A 24,994-nucleotide genomic window follows, 5' to 3' on the forward strand; every position below is an offset into this window, starting at 1 on the left:
GTGGACTGAGAAGTCCAGACTGGTGACAGGTGGGAGGAATTTCAAGGTCTTAATTATTGAGGTATCAAATAAGAAGTCCCAGAAAAAGGTGGGGCCCAGGGCTTCCCTGGTGGCGCAATGGTTGAAAGTCCACCTGCTGATGCAGGGGACACGGGTTCATGCCCTGGTCCGGGAAGATCCCACATGCCGCGGAGCCGCTGGGCCCGTGAGCCGTGGCCGCTGAGCCTGTGCGTCCGGAGACTGTGCTCCGCAACGGGGGAGGCCACAGCAGTGAGAGGCCCGCGTACCGCAAAAAAAAAAAAAAAAAAGGTGGAGCCCAGCATGAATGAAAGGGCTGAAAGCAAAAGAAGCCCCAAACACTAGGGATGGCATATGACACACCCCCATAAAATGGTACATATTGTCTAAATTTTTTATTTCAATCTCAAAGTTTTGTGATTTTTTAAAAAATTCTGCATAGTACAAATAGAAAGATGATTTAGTGTTTTCCAGTTTAGGTAACTTCAGACAGTTCTATCATATTTCCGACTGCCAACTATTCCAGCTGAACCTCCATATGGACATATTAGGTTAAGAGACAGAGAAGGAGCACCTAAAGATAAGGGGAAGCACTCACATAACCCCACCACTACTTTTATAAAAAGATACCTCAAAAGGCAACCAACCTCCTGCCTTTTTGAATAAAAAATTTAGTTATTACTTATAGGATATGGATTGAGATGGAGATGCAGGGGCAGAATTAGGAAATTAGACTATCTCATTCATAAAATTTTCAAGTACGTTTCTTTATCTATGTCAGATTTGAGAAGGCACCCTGCCTATTCATATCTAGAGTATCTATTCTTTCCATATTACCCTCAGACCTTAAGCAACACTAGCTATTAAAAGATGGATAGAACTGGTACCAATAACTCCAAAGTTAAATTCCTACTTCCTCCCCACCCCAACCACTCTCTTTGCAAGAATAAGTTGGCTGAAGGCAATGCTACTACTCCCCTAGGAGGAGAAAAACAAGTCTTCTAATGACCCAAGCACTTACTTTAAATAACCAGTCTTCTCCCTTCATCCTCCTAACATCTACTCTCATTGGTCAGCTCCCAGGGCTATAACCTGGGAGTTAACCTGCATGACGCCCTACTGTCATCCCCACAGACACTAAGAAGTTGGCTGGGCATCCCTTAGATGAATGTTAAAGTGTGAAGCACCTGCATCAAAATCATATAGAGTACTTATTAAAAATACAGACTCTAAGACCCCAGGCCAAACCCACTGAAACAGAATTTCTGATGGTGGAACTCAGGAACCTGCATTTTTTAACAAGTGATTTTTATGCATACTAGGTTTAAGAATCTCTGCCTCACAATGACAATCACAAAGAGAGGCAAACTGATTGACCAAGTCAACCCATTGCTCAACAGCAGGGCCAGGCTAGAACCCACCCTTCCTAAGCACCTAGTGTGAGCCTCACCAACTAGAGCCCATTGACTTGTTACTAACAAGAAAAATGATTTGGTGCTATACAGAGAAAGTCCCATCCAATCTTAACAATAACAGCATCCCACAGAGAAATAGCCCTCTAGTCCTTAATTCTGCCTTTCACATGGCAGAGGCAGAAAGCTTCATTTTAGGGCTTCTGATAATTTGTAGAATCATCGCTGCTAAAGATTTGCAGCCTTGGGAGAAGGCCATGGAAACAACAGGACAAATACAAAAGGTGCTATTTTCATCAAACAGTGAGAGGGTCTGGAAACTGAAATTTGATTATTTTGTCTCTGCTTCAGTCTCTCTTGAACTCTGTGTTCCTGGAAATTAAATTCACACTCAGGTTGACTTCAGAGAGTTATTCTTTCCTTTCCATTTATCAGGTTTCAGAAGTGTTTTTTGTCCTAAGACACTGCACAGGAAGCCCCCACAAAAAGTAGCTGTAATTAAAGGTGTAAATGAGCACACACAGGGATACTCAGGGAGCCAGGGAGGAAACAGCACAAACCCTCTAATATGAGGCAGAGGTGTCCTCAAACATTCTCGCTCAGAAAAATACGAAGTCACTCGTAATATAAGGCACTTTCTCAATTACTTTATTTGTGTAGAGTTGTTTTTTTTTTTTTTTTTTTTTTTGTGGTACGCGGGCCTCTCACTGTTGTGGCCTCTCCCATTGTGGAGCACAGGCTCCGGACGCGCAGGCCCAGCGGCCATGGCTCACGGGCCCAGCCGCTCCGCGGCATGTGGGATCTTCCCGGACCGGGGCACGAACCCGTGTCCCCTGCATCGGCAGGCGGATTCTCAACCACTTCGCCACCAGGGAAGCCCAATTACTTTATTTGGAACAAGTAATACATTACTTTATTTGGACTTTCATAATGACCTGAAATTATGCCAGTCAATGTTACTTCAGGCTTCTTGTAAAGGTCATCTGTTGAAATAATTTTTAAAGGAGACAATGGTATCATTCATCATTCCTGGGGGTGTGAACACACAACTGCAAGTTTTATAAGCTCTCATTAAAAAGCCACATATGTCTATGTCATAGAGTTTGTGAATGGCAACCAGACAAACAGGAAGAAAAAAATGCCCAAAAGAAATCAGAATGGGGCTTCCCTGGTGGCACAGTGGTTAAGAATCCGCCTGCCAATGCAGGGGACATGGGTTTGAGCCCTGGTCCGGGAAGATCCCACATGCTGCGGAGCAACTAAGCCCGTGCATCACAACTACTGAGCCTGTGTTCTAGAGCCCACAAGCCACAACTACTGAGCCCGAGTGCCACAACTACTGAAGTCCACACACCTAGAGCCCGTGCTCCACAACAAGAGAAGCCACCAAAATGAGAAGCCCATGCACTGCAATGAAGAGTGGCCCCCGCTCGTTGCAACTAGAGAAAGCCTGCACGCAGCATTGAAGACCCAACGCAGCCATAAATAAATAAATAAATAAGAATGGTTACTTGTGGCTTACGTGGAAATTTTAGTGCAAGCCAAAAAACAAAAATAAAAACAAAACAATGAGTCTGTGTCTCTCTTACACAGCTTGGAAGTGATGATGGGTCCTGAAAAACTGTATGAGGTGGCTATAAAATGCTTCCCGCAAAAGCAGTTGCTGATATCAAAGAGGTATGTGGAGAATTTGAACAAAGTTGCTTCATGAATTTTAAGTAGGAAAAACAGCATTTCTAAATTAACATACTATTTTCTCATTGGAATTGGAAAATTCTATCAAGGCATCAAGACCCAATAGATAGAGAATACCAAAATAAGGTGTCAGATCAAGATGCAAATTTTTCAAAATTATGGTCAAGTGGTTATAATACTTGAATCCTCACCCACCTGGAGGATATAAAAGAATAGACGGAGAGCTGTGGGTGAGCACTGAGTCCTATCCACCCAGGCTAGAAGGGGAGGGGTGACCATCTCTCCCCTCAACCCTAGTAAGGGGCTTCAACAAGCCCATGCAGACAGCTTGATGTGTGTCCCCTGCAACTGAGGTTCACAGAGAATTGTGACTGGCTCCTGTCTGAGAAACCTACAGGGCAAGAGATGGGCTGATGAGTTGCTCAAAGAAGAGGCTAGAGCAGGCAGCTTGCACTTCCAGAATTTGTTGGGGCCAAGAATCCATGTATGTTCCATTGGATCAGATGTGGGCCGCAGTGTACAAGCAATCGCATAGGGCCAGGTCATGGCTTGTCCAAGAGGGTCACCTGCAGGGGCAAACAGCCCTCAGAAAAAAGAAGCTGGAGGTCCAGCAGCATTCACAGGGGCTGAGGACAGAGTAACCTACCAACCAAGAATACGGGAGGGCATCATAAACATCAAGGGACAGATGACAGTCCAGAGAGCATGAAGCCACTTACAACAGGATTAGTCTTTCTGGCCTTTTCTGTCCCTGCTACATCTCCCCCCTCCACTTTATACCACCAAGCCCCATCTCAGCTTCAGTCCTGGAAGGTCAAGAAACCTTGGCCCAGAAGCTCAAGATGGGGAAGGAAGCCAACCAGACTCCTTTACCCAACTTCAAGTTTCTCCCAGGCAACAGGCCTGGACTGGGGATCGTGGGCGGTGGGAGGAGTTTTTCATTTTCAATCAAGTTTTGTGTTTTACCTCTTTCATCAGACTTTTGCACATTATGTACTAAATTGAGACTGTTTGGGGACTTAAGAATAACCAGAAACGTTGCAGAGTTGCCCATGCTTTCATTTAAGAAGTCATATAAATGGAATTGAAATTAAAAGGAACAAACCATTGACACACACAATTTAGATGAGTCTTCAGGGAATTATATGGAGTGAAGAAACGAATCCCAAAGGGTTATACACTATATTATTGCATTTATATAATGCTCTTGAAATGACAAAATTATAGAAATTGAGATCAAATTAGTGGTTGCCAAGTAAGAAGGGGTGGGAGTGGGAGGAAAGTGGATGTGGTTACAAAAGGGCAACAAGAAGAATCCTTGCTGTGATGGAAATGTTCTGTATCTTGACTGTATTGACATCAACATCCCGGTTATGATATTGTACCCACCATACACATGGGACACACAGGTACTATTGGGGGAAACTGGGTAACAGGTACCTAGCTTCTCTCTGTATTATTTCTTAAACTGCATGTGAATCTACAATTACCTCAAAATAAAAGGTTTAATTTTTTAAAAGGTGCTGAAAGCTGTGTGTACACCAGTTGAAGAGGTGATGACTAGCCTTTATTATACTGATTCAATTCTGACAGCTGAAGAGACTTGGTGTGACTCATTTATAAAACCCGCTGCTTTTAGTTGTGCAAAAATCAGGCTTTTCAAGTTAATATTCACTGGTTGCCTTCGTGTATTAGTTTACTATGGCTGCCAAAATAAAGTACCACAGACCAGGTGGCTTAAAACAACAGAAATTTATTGTCTCACAGTTATGGAAGCTAGAAGTCTGAAATCAAGGTGTTAGCTGGGCCATGCTCCCTCTGAAACCTGTAGGGGAATCCTTCCTTGCCCCTTCCTAGCTTCCGATGGCTTGCCAGCAACTTTTGGTGTTCCCTGGCTTACAGATGCATAACTCAATCTCTGCCTTCACCTCTTTCTCTGTTCCCCCTGTGTGTCTGTCTTCACTTCGCCTTCTTTTAAGGACACCAGTCATGTTGGATTAAAGGCCCACACTACTCCAGTATGACCCCATTGAAAGTACTTACATCTGCAATGACCCTACTGCCACATAAGGTCACACCCTGAGGTACTGTGGGTCAGGACTCCTACATATCTTTTTGGGAGTTAGGGGTACACAACCCATAACACTTGGCTAGAGTCAAAATATTCTGTTTGTTGTTTTCAGACCTTATTCACATCTCCATTCCCACCATGGAGCTTCCCATATGGACAGGTGGAAGGATGGATGGTGGTTCCCCAACAATTGATAGAAACTCCAGCACACCACTCTGATCTCACACACCTAGGAGCCACCTGTCTCAGTATAGGCAGCCAAATGCCACCTGTAGCTCCCTGATGGTAACACTGCCTCTCAGCCACTCTCCCACAGGGAGCGTCATGCCCCAAGTCTGCTTCAGCAATCACTCTTTGTCTAGGATCCAAAAGCCTCTGAAAGCTATGGTGACATCCTCATATACATTATGCTGCCAGGTTCAAAAGGCTGCCTGTCTTATTTCACAGGCTCGCTCTAAATTAAATCAGGCTATAACTTATGTCCTTGTGGATTTCCTATCAAGAGACCTGCTGTCCCTCCAGATGTCTGGCTTTTATGAGCACCGCTCCCAGCCACTGGATATGACTGTGTGTATCTGAGTCCTGGCTGTGGGCAAAATTCAAGGTCAGAAAACTCCTAGGCATGTAAATCAAGATAGTAGCTATTTAATTAATTGTTCTGTTTAATTGTCCCCAAGCATCTCATTCAATAAATACTTATTGAGCACCAACTATATGCCAGGCACTCTTCTTGATGCTGGGGACCCAGCAGTGCATTAAACAAATTCTCTATCCTCATGGCTCTGCATTCTAATGGAGAGAGATAGAACACTGAACAAACAAGACAATCTCTGGGGTTGTAACTGCTGTAAAGGAAATAAACAGGATGATGTGATAGAAGTGGAGAGGGGACATCTGAGCTGCAATTTAAAGGATGAACAAAAGCCAGCCACAGGATGTGTCTACGGAAGAACATTCCAGGGCAGAGAGAACACCAAGGACAATGGCCTTTACAAGTATTGAACTTGACATGTTCAACTGAAAAGTGATTCAGAAACTATGTGGGACCTCTCTGCTTTGCTCCTTTCCACCTTCTGCCACTTGCTGCGTGCCTTCTGCCTTTGTATTGTCTTTTTAAAAAATTTTTATTTTATATTGGATCCTAATTGATTAAAAATGTTGTGTTAGTTTCAGGCGTACAGCAAAGTGATTCGGTTATACATATACATGTACCTATTCTTTTTCAAATTCTTTTCCCATTTAGGTTATTACAGAATATTGAGCAGAGTTCCCTGTGGTATACAGTAGGTCCTTGTTGGTTATCTATTTAAAATATAGTAGTGTTTATATGTCAATCCCAAACTCCCAGTCTATCCCTCCCCCCAACCCTGTAACCATGAAAAGATGCTCAACATCACTAATTATTAGAGAAATGAAAATCAAAACTACAATGAGATATCACCTCACACCTGTCAAAACATCTACAAACATTAAATGCTGGAGAGGGTGTGGAGAAAAGGAAACCTTCCTACACTGTTGGTGGGAATATAAATTTGTACAGCCACTATGGAGAACAGTACGGAGGTTCCTTTAAAAACTAAAAATAGAGCTACCATATGATCCAGCAATCCCACTCCTGGGCATATTTCTGGAGAAAAAACATGATTTGAAAGGATACATGCACCCCAATGTTCACTGCAGTGCTGTTTACAATAGCCAAGACATGGAAGCAACCTAAATGTCCATCAACAGATGAATGGATAAAGAAGATGTGGTACATACATACAATGGAATATTATTCAGCCATTAAAAAGAATGAAATAGGGCTTCCCTAGTGGCGCAGTGGTTGAGAATCTGCCTGCCAATGCACAGGACACGGGCACGAGCCCTGGTCCAGGAGGGTCCTACATACTGCGGAGCAGCTGAGCCCATGTGCCACAGCTGCTGAGACTGAGCTCTGGATCCCACGAGCCACGGCTGCCAGGGCCCGCACGCCTGGAGCCCGTGCTCCGTGGCAGGAGAGGTCGCCACAGTGGGAGGCCCGTGCTCCACAACGAAGAGTAGCCTCCACTCGTCACAACAAGAGAAAGCCCATGTGCAGCAACAAAGACTCAGCACAGCCATAAATAAATAAATAAATAAATAAATAAATTTATTTATTTTAAAAAGAATGAAATGATGCCATTTGCAATAACATGGATGGACCTGGAGATTATCATATGAAGTGAAGTAAGGCAGACAAAGACAAATATCATGATATAGCTTACATACAGAGTCTAAAAACCTGATACTAATGAGCTTATTTACAAAACAGAAACAGACTCACAGACTTCGAGAAAGAACTTACGAATTGTTTAACTTGACAATGCCCACATGAGTCTGGCCCAGGTTCTTCCCTGCACTTGAATGCCTGGACTTTGTGCTGACAAATCTCCTGCTGTCCCACCCACGCCCTGGGCTTGGATCAACTGAGGATATGCATTTCACCCCTCACAGAAGTGATCTGCTTCAACCATCCTGAGAGCTGGACACTGGCCATGGTGAAATTCAAAGCAGAAAACAGGGAGCAGCTCATTTCCCCAACCATATACCTGCCAGGCGTCTGTGGACGTCATCCACACCCCACAACTGACTGTGATAAGGGTTGTGTTTCCCAGGACTCAGCCACAGCCTTGCCCGCTGACCTCCCCAGAAGTTCTATAAACACTCTGGAAGCAGAAGCCAGCTTATGAGCCAGAGCCTGGTGAGCTCATCATCTCCTGGGACGCTGCATCTAACAATGGCAGCTTTTCCCTTTTCTAACACAAATTTTTTTTCCTGGTCCCTAAATTTTTATATTAATTAACTATTAACAACTATTTATGTGTAAGTAACTTTATTTTTTTTAAACAATGTTTAACTGCGAGAGAAAAAGCATCAGAAGCTCTGTGCTGATTCAGGACCAATGTCACTGATTTCCTGGTCCAGTAGAGTCTCCTCTGGGCTTCTGCCCCTGCACATGCACACGCACCTTCCAGCCTCCTCTACGTTCCTGGATGACTTTCCACTCCTGACCTCTTGCACTGCCAGACTTATAGTCACCCTCGGTGTCCATGGGCATCTCTCCAGCTGCCAGCCCGTCTCTGGTTCCTGGTCAACTCAGGGCTCTGGGTTTCGGTCGCTCTTCTTTCCTGGGCATCAGACGTTCATGGCATCAGGCCCTGCCTGGCTATGGGAGTGTGCTCACGATCAAGTCACTCCCCCTCTGAACTTTACACAAATGCAGAATATGAATGGTGACAACAATACTATAGAAATCAGTCAGGATATTTCTGTTGTGCATGACAGGAAGCCAACTCATGAAAATTTAAGCAAAAAGGGAGATGTTGGGTTTTTTTGCTTCATGTAATTGGAGAACACAGGTTCAGAACCTCGAGGGACTCACACAGTATCATCAGGATATTTTCTCTGTCTCCCTCCACCCTTCACCCCACTCTCACCCTCACCTCTGCCTTCATTCTCTACTGATCAGATGGTTCTGGGCTTCCTTTATCCCTGTTTAGCAGCCCCTTTGGAAAAGAGGGCTTCTCTACCAGCATCTGTATGTCAAGGGCTTTGACCAAGCTTAGATTCCCACAACCCATCCCTGGACTAATCACTGAAGACAGGTAAATAGGATCCTGGGACCAGCAAGGCCTGGGTCATGTGCCCACCGCTACCTCCCAGGGTAGATGTGGGGCTACGCAGAGTATTGTAAGGGGCAGTCATATAAGGAACCACACAAAGTAGAAAGCAGTAAATACTACAGTTTTGTTCACTAAATATTCATTCCATAATCTTCCAACCATCTGCTACCCTCTGTTACAAAGGCTAGAAAGCTAAAAATACTACTTCGCAGACTGTCTTGCAGTTAAGAGCACAGGCTTATATCCAAGTTTTGCCCAGCACATGTTCCCAAGAAAAGCAGACATGATTAATTTGAGATTGTGGCTGGTGCGGTCATCAGGTTTTCTCGTAAGTACAGGAGGATTACAGATACCTTTTGTTCTTCAGGGCCAGCTATGTCGTAGGGTTCTAGAGTCTAATCCCTACATCCTGGTGGTACATGACAACAGCCTAATTTCTGCTAGAACTAGTGGTATGGCTGTGCATATTTCCTAACTGTGCCCCTAGCTCTGTAGCATCCAGGCTTGGTTCCCTGAATCCCATAAATTCTGTAAGCAACCTAATACCCTGAAAGAAATTTCTTTCTTCATCAACCGGCTAGTTTGGTGTAGAAGTAAAACTAACACCTTGCCCTGCTACATTATACAAAAATGTGCACGTTATGTTCCCTGGTCAGGAGAAAACAAACATATGCCTGCTCCCTGAGCCCCAGCCCTCCCCCAAAATAAAAACAGTAAAAGACCCAGGATCACACTATCTAGCTCTGGTCCCCAAAATAACTGAAATAGTGAACCTTTCCTGTAACTTACTGACTCTAGATAAAAACAACTTTATTGTTTTGCAACTTTATTGACTTTTACAGTGCTGCCGTCCAAAGACATGACACAATCTTTGAGGTTACAACACTCACGTGAGAAAACTGCTTTTTTCCCCCACACTGAACATAGGAACTGTAAACATGGTAATCTTGTGGTTGCTTTCTTTTAAAATAACTGTTTGTTGTATAATTCATTTGTCAAGCCAGTCCTTCAAAAATCCGAACTCCCTTGCAATTCATCTTTGTAAATAAAATGTTTTCCTTTCCTGAATGCTTTTATAGCTGTGTCTTTTGACAATAGGCTCTGTTGTTTGCAGTTAAGAGCCCTGATAAATACTGGAAGGGAGGCTCCCCAGTGTATGAACATGAGTTGTTGAGGGAGGGCAGTGCTGTTAGAGGGAAAGGATGAGTTGAGAAAATAAAAACAGAAAATTGTGCCTACATTATTTCATAATTCATATTATGATCGACTGGAATAATGTGGTATTGTTATAAACTACAAAACCCAGTGTAAAGGTAAGGCTAAAGCAGTATTCTGATTGGTAGTTACCATTTGGCAGGTGAGTCAAGGGTACCTGCATTGCACAGGAAGAATCCATCTCCCATTAGCAAACCTCTCCTTGTCTTTCCCTATTAAAGACCCTCTATGAAGGTCCTAAACTGCCCACATATATTGTCTTCCTAGATAAGGTGACCATTACTTGGAAATCAACAATGCACATGGAGTCATCTATCCCTGCCACAGGTGCCGACTAAGCATCAACTGGCAAAAACATGATCTCAGGCCAGCATCAGGCAGCACTACCAGGACACAGACAGGGAGGAAGTTTACACTGGATACCCAATTCGGTGTAGCCATCAGCGCTGGAAGAGAAGGAGGCAACTGGACTAGGGAGAGGCACGAGGGGAGATTCAAATGTACCTATAACATTTTATTTTTATAAAATAAAAAATATAGGAAACAAATATGACAAAATGTTGCCATTTGTTATTTCTGAAGGTGGGCTTGTAATTTGTTAATATTTTTTCCGCATTTTTAAAACCTCTCAAAAAAAAAAAAAAAAGGAGAAAGAGAAGCCCAAAAGAGAAAAGTTATAGGTTTCATGCTTTGCCTCTACCTCTATAATTCTGCCCCTCAGGAGAGACCTTTCATCAGAAATAATAGTAATTAAAAAAAAAAAAACTGAGTTCTAAAACTGATGTTAAACCATACTAGAAATTTATTTTAAGTGCTAAGGTGCCTAGACATTAGCGGTTCAGATTAACCTGAAAGTTTTTCAGGTGTCTCAGATTTGGTGAAGCAAGTTTTCAACGTAGGCCCAAAAGAAGTTTCCCAAGATTCCTCAGAATCAAGTGTGGCCACCAACGAAAATATTGCTTGAGTCCATTTGAAGGCATTTCCCTGGAAATTGCTTGTAAATGCAAAAGCAAAAGAAAACAACAAAATTCCTGAGCAGGAACATTGAAGAGTTTTTGGTTCTAGAGGCTTCCTGAAAGAAATCCTGTGTGTGTGTGTACATATTGGAGGGAGGGGGATGTTAATTAAGAGGGTTCAGGGCTACACCCTTGGTTTATTCAGTCTTGTCCATGCCTTACAGTGTGTTAAATGAAGCTTTATTTCGCTTATTTTCCCTTTGTCAGTAATCCTTTATAATGCCCTAGCCTCGTGGTAGAATTTTAGTAGAATTAAACTAACACAAATCAAAACTGCATAATTAATTAAGTCCTGCAATTACTAATTGATCTAAGTCTAGGAAAAGGAGTCATCCAGGAGGTAGTCAGTTACACAACACGTATAGCACTAGTTCAAGTATAATGGTTAAAACTAGGTTTAAGGGCTTCCCTGGTGGTGCAGTGGTTGAGAGTCCGCCTGCCGATGCAGGGAACACGGGTTCGTGACCCGGTCCGGGAAGATCCCACATGCCGCAGAGCGGCTGGGCCCGTGAGCCATGGCCGCTGAGCGTGTGCGTCTGGAGCCTGTGCTCCAGAACGGGAGAGGTCACAACAGTCAGAGGCCTGCGTACCGAAAAAAAAAAAACAAAAACAAACTAGGTTTAAGACTATTTCGGTTAAAAATCCCAAGTGTGCCCCCAACCTCTATCTTATTAACCCTCAAAGTTGTGGGTTCTGCATTTGACCTAGGAACTACATTCTCAGACACCCAGGAACTATGGGAGTAAAAGAAAGAGAAACAATTTTAATGTTTTATGAGTGTAAAGTAACAAAAACACAAATTTTACTCACTCATCCATTCAATAAAAATTTATGGAAGTCCCACACTGTTTATCAGAAACAGGTACTTTAATATACATGGGTTTCAACACTCCTCTTTCAAAACCTCCCACTTAACTTTAGACTGCTTTACACTCCCCAGGTAACACTCCTGCAAAACAGGGATTCCATTCTTTATATCCAACTTGAATTTGTATATCATAAATATTCTATTCTACTATTTTGTAATCAGGTAGTTCTTCCATAAATAAATTTTTAAAAATATGCTACTATTAACCCTAATTTATGTTGACCCAAATGTTTAAAAAAAAAAACTCAGTTTGAACCATATGAAATTATAGTAAAAAAAATGGTCAAATGTTTGAAATGATCAAATATCAGCAATATATAAACAAATATACATATTCTTAATGTTCTTTTTTTATATACATTATCTCATTTTATTTTTTATTATGAATATGAATATAGTACATGCTCAGTTACCCATAAAGCCCATCCACATTATTTTATTGTATTTTTCTCTTCTTTCTTACTTGAATATTTTGAATTTTTGAATTTTATTTATTTTTTTATACAGCAGGTTATTAGTTATCTATTTTATACATATTAGTGTATATATGCCAATCCCAATCTCCCAATTCATCCCACAACTACCCTCCCCCCGCCACTTTCCCCCCTTGGTAGCCATACGTTTGTTCTCTACATCTGTGTCTCTATTTCTGCCCTGCAAACTGGTTCATCTGTACCATTTTGCTAGGTTCCACATATATGCGTTAATATACGATATTTGTTTTTCTCTTTCTGACTTACTTCACTCTGTATGACAGTCTCTAGATCCATCCACATCTCTACAAATGATCCAATTTCGTTCCTTTTTATGGCTGACAGACTCTTAATGTTCTTTAGACTAGATTCCTAAACTTACTTGAGCTCTCTTCACTCATCCACTTTCTAACTTATTTTCCTTAATCTTTCAAGGTATTCTTATTCTGACCTGATGCCACCACCCCATTTGATGGTGGCATATCTCCTAGAATCAAATCTAGCAATCATCCCACCTTCTGTTTTAATATGTTTTGCTTATTCGCCAACTTCCGATTCTGGCAACGTGGCAGAACTTAGAACACTGCTACAAACAACTAGAAATGCTGGATAAAACAAAAGACATCTTTAAATTCATAGCTGAGTTTATAAGAAATAAAAGGAAATCCTCAGTTGCCTAAAAGAGAGAGCAGAGAGCTTGCACTGAGGGGTGATTTTCAGACCAGGAACTAGGCCCTCACAGCTAACTTTGGGTTTCAACACCCACACACAGACTGAATGAGCCTGGACCCCACTGAAGCAGGCAGTTGGAATGGAAAGCCCTGCATAAATCCATGGAATTCAATTTCTGTTAAGTTTGGAAGAGAGAGGACAAGTAAGCAATTCAGGACAAGGTCACCGGGCACCCACAAGGACAAGAAGAAACCAAGAGGTATCTGAAAAGAGATGGAGTGAATACAAGAACATAAAAACTCTGAAAATGGGTGTTGATTCTCCGAAGATAGTCTTCTTACTTTTCAGTTCTGCCTAGGGTAAATCCTTACTTCTAAATTTCACCTAGAGTCACTCATGCCTTTCAGCCTAGCCAAAAATTCCTCTAAGTTTTTACACTTTATGACTGATAAAGATTTTCCGCCCAGCCAATCTGGAAGTTCCTTGACAATAAAACAGTTTTCACAATAGCTTCCAGTCACAACCAATCTAAATGGCATGTTCAGAAAAATGACATGTAGAGAAACTCTTTGGCAAACTCTGCAGAAGAGATAATTTCAGAGACTTGGACACCCCAGAGAAAAACAAAGCCACATCTGTTTGTTCCCATTTTGAGACAAATTTCCTCCCTTTCTAAAAAATTCCATCGAATAAAGTAAAAGGATATTTCTTGCAGAACCGTGAATATCTGGAGTTAAGACTTTAGGACCAAAAAAAAAAAATTAATTAAAGATGAAAATTCCAGACAATAAATTAGTTGCTTTGTCTACCAGTATCAAAACTGTTCTACCATACCTTAACTGTCAACATATGCAGACATACCCCAGAGATACAGTGAGTTCAGTTCTGGGTCAACGCAATCAAGGGAATACTGCAGTAAAGTGAGTCACACGGATTTTTTGGTCTCCCAGTACATATAAAAGTTATGTTTATACTATACTGTAGACTATTAAGTGTGCAGTAGCATGTCTAGAAAAACAATGTACATACCTTAATTTTAAAAATACTTTATTGCCATATTTCAAAATTTTTCAATGGGTATTTTATTCCAAACTCTTTTAAAAAATATCTACAAACTTTACTGTTCATACTACTTTACTAATTATACGTAATGGTGTTTGTAAAATAGAGTGTCTAAAAGAGAAAATCTATTTAATAGGTGTTCAGATATATTTTAAAAATACTTTATTGCTAAAAAATTCTAACCATCACCTGAGCCTTCAGCAAGCCATAATCTTTTGCTGGCGAGGGTCTTGCCTCCATATCGATGGCTGCTGACTGATCAGGGTGGTGGTTGCTGAAGGCTGGGGGGCTGCAGCAATTTCTTAAAACAAGACAACAGTGAAGTTGGCTGCATCGATTGACTCTTCCTGTCATGAATGAGTTCTCTGTAGCATGTAATACCGTTTGGTAGGATTTTACCCACAGAACTTCTTTCAAAACTGGAATCAATCCTCTCAAACCCTGCCACTGCTTTATCAACTAAGTTTGTGTGATATTCTAAATCCATTGTTGTCATTTCAACAGTCTTCCTAGAATCTTCACCAGGAGTAACTTCCATCTCAGGTAACCACTTCCTTTGCTCATACAGAAGAAGCAACTCTTCATTCATTAAAGTTTTATCATGAGATTGCAGCAATTCAATCACATCTTCAGGCTCCACTTCTAATTCTAGTTCTCTTGCTATTTCCACCACAAATGCAATCACTTCCTCCACTGAAGTCTTGAACCCCTCAAAGCCATCCATGAGGCTTGGAATCAACTCCTTCTAAACTTCTGTTAATTGTTGTTATTTTGACTTCTCATTAATCACAAATGTTCTTAATGGTGAATGGTGAATCCTTTCCAGAAGGTTTCAATTTACTTTGCCCAGATCCATCAGAGGAATCACAATCCATGGCAGCTATAACCCTACAAAATGTATTTCTTAAAGAATAAGACTTGAAAGTCTAAAATACTTCTTGATCCACGGGCTGCCGAATGGATGTTGTGTTTGCAGGCATGAAAACAACATGAATCTCATTGTACATCTCCAACAGAGCTCTTGGGCGACTAGGTGCCCAAGAGCTCACTGTCAATGAGCAGTAATATTTTAAAAGGAATCTTTTCTTCTGAGCAGTAGATCTCAACAGTGGGCTTGACAATATTCAGTAAATTATAGCTGCTTCACTTTGTTGTACAAACAGAAACTAACACAACATTGTAAACCAATTATACTCCAATAAAAATTTTAAAAATAAAATAAAAAATAAAAAGATAGCTCCTCCGCAAAAAAAAAAAAAATTCAGTAAACCATGTTGTAAATAGATGTGCTGTCATTCAGGATTTGTTGTTCCATTTACAGAGCACAGGTAGAATAGATTTGGCACAATTCCTAAGGGCTCTAGGATTTTCAGAATGGTAAATGAGTATTGGCTTCAACTTCAAGTCATCAGCTGTATTAACCCCTAACAAGAGAGTCAAGTCAGCCTGTTCTTTGAAGCTTGAAGCCAGGCATTGACTTCTCCTCTCTAGCTGTGAAAGTCCTAGATGGCATCTTCTTCCAACCGAAGGCTGTTTTTTCTACATTGAAAATCTGTAGTTTAGTGTAGTCACTTTCATTCATTATCTTAGCTAGATCTTCTGCATAACTTACTGCAGCTTCTACATCAGCACTTGCTGCTTCGCCTTGTACTTTTATGTTATAGAGATGGCTTCTTTCCTTAAACCTCATGAACCAACCTCTGCTAGCTTCAAACTTTTCTTTTGCAGCTACCTTACCTCTCTCAGCCTTCACAGAATTGAATAAAGTTAGGGTCTTGCTCTGGATTAGGCTCTGGCTTAAGAGAATGTTGTGGCTGGTAAGATCCTCTATCCAAACAAAACTTTCTCCATATCAGCAATAAGGCTGCTTCTCTTTCTTACCATTTGTGTGTTCACTGAAGTAGCACTTCTAATTTCCTTCAAAAACTTTTCCTTTGCATTTACAACTTGGCTAACTGTTTGGCACAAGAGCCTTTTTTTTTTTTTTTGGCCTATTTCAGCATTCAGCATGCCTTCCTCACTAAGCTTAATCATCTATCTAGCTTTTGATTTAAAGTGAGAGACATGCAACTCTTCCTTTCACTGGAGCACTTAGAGGCCAATGCAGGATTATTAACTGGCCTAATTTCAGTATTGCTGTGTCTCAGGGAATAGGGAGGCCCGAGGAGAGGGGGAGAGACGGGAATGGCCAGGCAGTATAGTGGTCAGGACACACACAACATTATGGATTAAGTTTGCAGACTTACATGGGCACAGTTTGTGGCATCCCCAAACAATTAAAACAGTAACATCAAAGATCGCTGATCACTATAACAAATATAATAATAATGAAAAAGTTTGAAATATTGCAAGAATTACCAAAATGTAACACACAGACACAAAGTGAACAAATGCTGTTGGAAAAATGGCACCAAAAGACTTGCTCAACACATGGTTGCCACAACCTTCAGTTTGTAAAAAAAACTCTATTATCTTTGAAGCATAATAAAGTGAATAATAAATAAAACAAGGTATACCTTGTTTATTTCACAATAAAACAAGGTATACCTGTGAAAGAATATTATAACATGATATAAATACTGCTCTGATTGGGGAGGGTTACATTTATAATCCTAAAGAAAGGAGTTCTGTATTTCCTTAGCACATAACCACAGACTAAGGTCCAGAACAAAACAGGATCAGACAAAAGAAAAACAAAACAGTGGACCAGACTTTAAATATGTCTTTCTGCTCCAATGAGCTCACTGCTGTAGAAACCTTTGTAAAGGTGAAATTGTTGCAATTATTCTTGGAGTTAGCTGCTTTAGAAGACAGCAGTTCCTGTTAGAAACAATGTTAATGTAGCAGAGTTAAGATGTAGCCAGATCATTTATTAACATCCTAGCAGTTACAAATGACTGAGCCCTAACAGAGACAAGGCACATTAGCACACATGAAAAGGGGCCTAACTGCTAGAATAGGTAGAAGAATCCAGGAAACACAGAAAAAAGCAATTAACTGATTATATTTAAGTATGTCTCTATTAATACTCTGGATAGGTCATTCATCTCCATGCCTCTGGGAAAGTCTGTTTCTAGATTTTGGTTTTATTTTGATTTTTTTTAGCAGTACACGGGCCTCTCACTGCCGCTGCCTCTCCCGTTGCGCGGAGCACAGGCTCCAGACGCACAGGCTCAGCGGCCATGGCTCACGGGCCCAGCCGCCCCGCGGCATGTGGGATCTTCCCAGACCGGGGCACGAACCCGTGTCCCCTGCATTGGCAGGCGGACTCCCAACCACTGTGCCACCAGGGAAGCCCCTGGGTTTTTTTTTTTTTTTTTTTTTTTTTTTGGCCACGCTGCATGGCATGTGGGATCTCAGTTCCCTGAACAGGGATGGCACCCGTGCCTCCTGCATTGGAAGCACGGAGTCTTAACCACTGGACTGCCAGAGAAGTCTCTAGATCATGTTTTTAAAGCACATAAAGTAAATTTCCAGTGGGGGAAAAGATTTATTTTCCTCTTTTATTCCTTGTCAAAGGTTTATGAAAATCCTTCAGTGGGACAATGGTAACAAAAGTTTTCACAGGATCAACAAGAGTGCCAAGACAATTCGATGGAAAAAGAAGCGTCTTTTCAACAAACGGTGCTGGGACACCTAGTTCACAGTATGTACAAAAATTAATGTACATGGACTGAAGACCTAAATGTAAGAGCTAAAACTGAAAATCTCTTAGAAGAAAGCATAAGAGTAAATATTCATGAATTTTGATTAGGCAATGGTGTCTTAGAAATGACACCAAACGCACAAATAGCAAAAAATTTTAGATAAATTGGACTTCATCAGAATGTAAAACTTTTGTGCCTCAAAGGACACCAGTAAGAAAATGAAAAGACAACTCACAAAATGGGAGAAAATACTTGCAAATCATGCATCAATAAGGGTCTAGAACCCAGAATACACAGTTGACCCTTGAACAACCCACGTGTGAACTACGTGGGTCCACTTATATGTAGATTTTTTTTACACTAAATATGTACTACAGTACTACATGATACACGGTTGGTTAATTCCACGGATGCTGGAACCATGAGTACAGAGGGCTGACTAAAGTTATACTTGGATTTTTGACTGCCCAGAGGTCGATGGCCCTATCCCCCGCATTGCTGAAGGGTCAGCTGTAGAAGGAACTCTTACAACTCACTGACAGGAAGGCAACCCAAGTTAAAAATGGGCAAAAGATCTGAACAAACATTTTTCCAAAGAAGATATGCAAATGGCCAATAAGAGCATTAAAAGATGCTCAACATCATTAGTCACTAGGAACATGCAAATCAAAATCACAATGAGACACCACTTAACACCCACTAAGATGGCTATAACCAAAAAGACAAATAATAACAAACGTTGGCGAGGATGTGGAGAAATTAGAACCCTGATACAGTGTTGGTAGCAATAGAAAATGACACAGCCACTTTGGAAAGCAGTCTGGCAGTTCCTAAAAAAAGATAAACTTATGGGCTTCCCTGGTGGCGCAGTGGTTGAGAGTCCGCCTGCCGATGCAGGGGACACGGGTTCGTGCCCCGGTCCGGGAGGATCCCGCGTGCCGCGGAGCGGCTGGGCCCGTGAGCCATGGCCGCTGAGCCTGCGCGTCCGGAGCCTGTGCTCCTCAACGGGAGAGGCCACAGCAGTGAGAGGCCCGCGTACCACCCAAAATAAAAATAAATAAATTAAAAAAAAAAAAAAAAAAAAAAAAGATAAACTTAGAGTTACCATATGACCCAGAAGTTTCACTCTTGCTAAATACCCAAGAGAACTGAAAGTATTATGTCCACACAAAAACTACACAAATGTTCAGAGCAGCATTACTAATAATAGCCAAAAAGTGGAAACAACCCAAATGTCCATCAATTGGTGAATGAATAAAGAAAAGGTGGTATATCCATACAATGGAATATTATTCAGCCACAGAAAAGGAATGAAGTATCTGCTACAACATGAATGAACCTTGAAAACATTATGCTAAGTGAAAGAAGCCAATTACAAAGAACCACTGATTTTATGACTCCATACATAAGAAATGTCCAGTACAGGCAAATCCACTGAGACAGAAAGTAGATTAGTGGTTGGCTGGGGCTCAGGGTACTTAGGGAAAATGGGAAGCAACTACTAATGCAAATGTGATTTCTTTGGAGGGGGTGATAAAAATTTCCTGGGATTCCATAGTGGTGATGGTTACATAACTCTGTGAATATACTAAAAACCATTGACCTGTATACTATAACTGGCTGAAATGTGTAATATATGAATTTTAATCTCAAAAACTTTTTAAGTTTTCACAGAATTTAATTTCCAGAAGAACTGGAAAGTAGAAGCTGTCCACTGAAGGCCTAGAAAAGAGAAGCAAAGGGTTACCAAAAGTATTTCATTCAGATGGAAGCCAGACTGCTTTCCTGTGCTTAATGTATTACATTATAATAACAGTGGGGTGGCAGAACGCATACAGCATATGGAAATCAATGGCAACATGAGGCAGTTTGAGTCAGTATATTAGGAGCTCATCTACCCAGGCTGATAACTATTGACCGCACCATTTCAAACTCCTTAGGTCAATTCCTGAATTGACCTTATTCTTGATGTAGTCTACTACATTTCTAGGCACACCAGAAACAGAAAAAGCAGGTATAATAAGGCTGTTGATAGTTACATTATTATTGGCTATAATTATGGCCAATATATTTGTTATCATATATTGTTATACAGACTGTTGACATTACATTATTATTGGCTATAATTATGGCCAACATATTATATAATTATGAAAAATCATATTGGCTATAATTATGGCTAACATATTATTTATATAATTATGAAAAATCATCCTTGTAATTATGAATTATGAGCACAAACTGGTAGTAACATTGTTTCTATCAAACATTTAACTAAGGAACTCCAAGAATTATCCAGCTGTTAATCTGGTTAATGTCAACTAGTATCAAAAGCACAAGTATATTTCTCTGTCAGACGAGTACCATGAACACTGCTGGTGCCCAATATAATTTAGTTGAAATATTATAGACTACCATAAGCAAAAACGGTGTTTCTCCATATCACCTGTGAAAACAATTCAACAAGTAACGACCCTCCCCCACCTTCCTTTGAAATGATGACTTCAATAACCACCTTAAGGAATCAGACAACAGACAACTTGGACCTTTACTTGGGGTCATCAACTTCCCAAAGGTTCACTACAGACTATTGCTAAGGAAAGGGGACACAGGTTAAACACAGGGACCATACATACAGTGGTTTGGCAAGAGGGAGACAGGCTGATTTCTCTATTTTAAAATAAATTTCAGGTTAGGAGACATACTTCTTGGCTGTTGTCTACAGTGCTGATTTTCTTTAAATAAGAGCAAATGCATTTATAAAAATCTCCTAAATGCCTCCAATGATGATAACAACAGATAACAGGCAATTTGTCCAGAAGGAGCTTAGAGGTAACAGACTAGGTCACAACCACTGACCTTTTTCAAGTCAAAGCACCAGAGAGGGGTCCAGCTTTCCAGGCACTTGGATTGTGAATCCAAAGACAGTGGGGAAAAAGAAAGAGAAAGATCAACTCTGAGGAGTTAAATGCAAAACATTTATTGGAAATGATGGTTCCAATTCTTTTTGAGTCCTTGATTTCACATCGTTCATTACTAAAAGTGGTGTGCGCCATATATTTATCAAAGGGCAATCTAAATTATTTGACTCTCTTTCAAAATCTACGGTATATCTGAAGATATCCCAAGATGTTGCATAAAGAAGGCTGAGACACTAGCTCACACAAACCTTCAAAAGGCATTATTTGAACAATATTATATACAATTCTCGAGTTCATTTTCAACACACCAAATAACGTTCCCTATGGTTGGATGTATTATAGTTATTAAAAGTTGTTGGGGATTTTCCCTTATACAGGGCACTAAAACACTTTTCAAAAAGAGTTGTAAGATGTCAACAGTACAAAGAAATTATTTTCACATAATAAATAATAGGCCTCTGGAAATCCCAATGAAAAATTCTATGTAGAGAATATGGGAAGTATGTTTGAATTTATGAAAAGGGAAAAAACTCATTTGTCCATGTTTGGGCACAGAGGAAACAAGTGGATTAAACCAGTGTCATGTGCTATTCTAGACACTATTCCATCCTCTATTTACTTTTCAGCCTTCTAGATTCTTCTGGGATAATTTTTCTCTATTTTGGGGCTTCATGAAACTAGGCTTCCCAAGTTTATTTGCCTTGCAACTAACTGCACATGTCTTTGGAACTTAAGCTCTGAGCCTCAGTTGGCACTACCAGGATTTGATGACACAGATATGTCTGTATGGGTCAAATCCTCAGAGAACAATGAATCAAGAATACCAGAAACAAGTGCACAGTGCAATGTTACGTAGTTAAGCTTTTAAGAAAACCAGAAATGCCTTTCACTTTTGCACAAGTTCTCTGACTTTTGATTTCTAAAAATTTAACCATTTTATACTTTTTCTGAAAATAAAAAGGAGCAAATGGAAGTCTCTTAGGAGGGCCTAAGTCATGGGTAAGGGGGAATCCTGGCTAGGCCAAGTCAAGCATAACCAAAGGTGAAGGGCAAAAATCAGTCTCCTCTTTGAAGACATCCACAGAAGCAGTTTTTGCATGTCAATTAAAGTGCTGTGTGGAAAAAGACTTGAATTAAGGGCAGATTTACCCAGGAATTCCTGAATCCAATGCAAGTTACCAGAATTGAAAGTACATGGGAAGCAGAACATTTGTTAAATGTGCACTATATACTCTGCCCTGTATACACATACTGTTCTATTTCAATAGTACTCAAATTTTTAGAGTCAAACTATGAGAAAATTTCTCCTGGCACCATCGTTCTTCAGGGTTAAAGTTACCAATGGGAAAAACAAAACAAAATAACCAAACTCTCTCTCTCTCTCTCTCTCTCTCTCTCTCTCTCTCTCTATATATATATATATATATATATATATGCAGAATAAATGCAGACACAAAAATGCAGCCACTTCTACTGCCTCCCCAATAATCTACTCTTTAAGTAAATGTGACAATACTAGAATTTAACTCTCAAAAATCTACGGTGCACTGTGCATGGTACCCAGTAGGTGTTCACTGTTTGTTTGTTAAATGAATACTGAAAATATATGGGACACAAGCTTTCACTTTGTTAATGTGCATTTACATTCCACTCATAAAAACACATCGTAACATACACACACAAATCTACACATAGCCCCACTGATGTCAACTCCTGAAAATGCCCTCATGACAAAAAAAAATGGAAGATAAATATAATGCTAGAGTGGGAAAGGAATGACAATTAGAGAAGCTGCGAAAGGAAAATTCCAAACACAATTCTTCCATAGTCGGTTTTTTATTACATTGTGTTATTTATTCTTTCTTTTTCTCTTTCTTAAAATTGAAGTATAGTTGATGTTTCAGTCTTTTTGATGTGTTATCTTCGTTTCCATGATAATTCATAGGTGTCTACAAAAAGGTAATCTATTCCTACTACGAAGCTTTAGGACTGCTCTTGGCCATAATATGACACATAATTACGAACAATCTTTTTACATCCTTATAAATGGCACATCAGAGAATTCATATTTTAAAGGAAGCCACATATTTACAAGTAATATGCAACATGTTCAACAAATCTCAACAAAAATGAATATTCATTGTATCACTTATCATTTAAAGAGTAGCTACCAGAAGTACAAGTAATTCTTACACTAGTGGACATTTTTACTAACCACTCATTTCAGTTCCTTGATCTTTTCTTTCCCTAACAAGTATTACTAAATTTGTTGTGTGTGGCGTTTTGTGTTTTTTATCCTGTATTTATGCTGTACTTCATAAAAAATAAATAGGGAACGAAGTAGACTGTATTTGTTTTGTTTAGGGGTTTAAAAATATCTAAGGCAACATAGAGTTTAACTCCACAGGTTTGTTTACCAGCAGGTTGCTATTGAAGAAGCCAGCCATTTAAAAAACGCGCAAAATAAGGCTGTCGCAAAAAATATATATATATATATATATATACAGGGAATAGATGGGAACGCAAAACACATCAGTCACCAGCAACAAAACAGAAGCTTAGTTACTCGCTATTTGTAAACAAGAGGTCGGGCCAGAATTCCGCCCTGCCACCCGGGAGGTAAGACATGTGATAGGCACAACCCCGTGCCCATCCCGAAGCGTTCCACAAGGGCCGCCTGGGGCCCAGGACCAAGCAACCCACCCTCCAGTCGGGACCAAGCCCTACAGGAATTCTTCTACTTCCAGCTTGGGGGCTCGAGTTGACCCTCCCTGCTTAACTTCCCTGCAGATACCCTGACATTCTCAAGCCTCCTTCAACTATCTGCACTTTTTTTTTTTTTTTTTTTTTCTGTTACGTGGGACTCTCACTGTTGTGGCCTCTCCCGTTGCGGAGCACAGGCTCCGGACGCGCAGGCTCAACGGCCATGGCTCACGGGCCCAGCCGCTCCGTGGCACGTGGGATCTTCCCGGACCGGGGCACGAACCCGTGTCCCCTGCATTGGCAAGCGGACTCTCAACCACTGCGCCACCAGGGAAGCCCTATCTGCACTTTTGCCCGAAACCCACGGCGGCTCTGGAGACCCCCGATCCCGGCTCTACGAGCCTGCGCCCTCGGGGAAGCCCACCAGGGAGGCGCCCCCGCGGGCGGCTTACCGAGCAGCGAGCCTATGAAGATGACGACCTGCACGGTGGTGGTGAACTGACGGTACAGCTGCGCCTCGCCGAACTCCCCGACCGCGCTGCGGTTGGCGCCCTCCGCCCCGGCGCCCGACGCGTTGCGCGGCTCGCTGGTGTTTCGGGAGATCCAGCTGCCGTTATGCCCCATGGCGAGGCTGGAACTCCAGCTCCGTCTTAGCCCGCCCGTGCGCCCGCCTCGGACCTCCGCGCCACTCTCTCCTGCCTCGGGCGCGGAGGAACACGCGAGTGCCTGGTGGAGACCTGGAGAACCCGGAGCAGCAGCGGGTCCCCTCACGTCTCCACATCGCCAGCCCCGGCGCCCGGGAGGCGGGGAGCGGAGAGGGCGAGGCTTCGCCCCATGCCCGTTCCCTCCGGGGTCCCCGTCAGCAGCCACATGAAGGCGGCACGGTCAGAGCCCGCCGAGCGTCGTCCGTCCCTCCTCCCGCGTGGTCAGCGCGTCCAAGCCCACTCAGCAGAGAGAGAAACACAAGAGGCATTTGATGGTCAAGGAGGGCGCTCTCCGCTCCCGCCGCCCTCTTCAACCTCAGCTTCTGGCCATCCCTGCGGCAGCCCTCTCGAGTCCCCTCCGGCGGACGGGCTCAGCCCCTCTCCTCAGAGGGAAGAGAACATTGGACTGCAGCCTTTTTTCAGTCCTGCTGTCTTCGAGGCTACGTGGCGATGGGAAACCCGGAAAATGCCCAAGTCAAATGCTTGGAGCCCCGAGGGGACCTCCTGGTCCCCACGCCGCCCATGGCCAGGGTGGAATGCCTCGAACCTCCCCGATAGTCTCGCCGTCAGCGCCCGACAGTCCCCCAAGACGCCCGCGAGGGCTTCTCCGGCCCAGCCCCTCGCTGGGGGTTCCGACTTCCTGCCTCGGCGCGGGATGCAGGGACCTCGTTCCGCAGACCCTTTGCCTCTGCACGGCCCAGTGCCCCCTTTCCCGGCCCCGCTCCGGCCCTCGGCTGCAGGGAGAGAGCCTCCAGACTTTGCGAGGACACGAGAAAACACCCCTAGAAGGGAAGAGGCACTATCTGCGAGATCGCCAAACTGCCTGCGCGCGCTTGAGGCGGCTGGGGGCGCGCGGCCCGCGGGGCAATCACG

The 24,994-nt window shown here is 42.1% G+C and overlaps 1 protein-coding gene across 5 annotated transcripts in view; it reads right to left on the bottom strand.

Annotated features, from left to right (window-relative positions):
• The window catches only part of LOC131752238 (G-protein coupled receptor 176), a 319,400-nt gene extending 294,476 nt beyond the window's left edge, over positions 1-24,924 (bottom strand). For 2 of the 5 annotated variants that reach the window (XM_067028947.1, XM_067028944.1), the window contains exon 1: positions 23,870-24,041. In XM_067028947.1, coding sequence (XP_066885048.1) covers positions 23,870-24,041 — 172 coding nt within the window. Of the gene's footprint in view, positions 1-20,652; positions 20,694-23,869 lie in introns of those variants that run through there. The other 3 variants (XM_067028949.1, XM_067028948.1, XM_059059007.2) reach the window with 3 other exon arrangements.
• Between the last annotated feature and the right edge of the window lie 70 nt (positions 24,925-24,994).

The sequence above is a fragment of the Kogia breviceps genome, chromosome 3, assembly GCF_026419965.1.
Source record: "Kogia breviceps isolate mKogBre1 chromosome 3, mKogBre1 haplotype 1, whole genome shotgun sequence".
Taxonomy (NCBI): Eukaryota; Metazoa; Chordata; class Mammalia; order Artiodactyla; family Physeteridae; genus Kogia; species Kogia breviceps.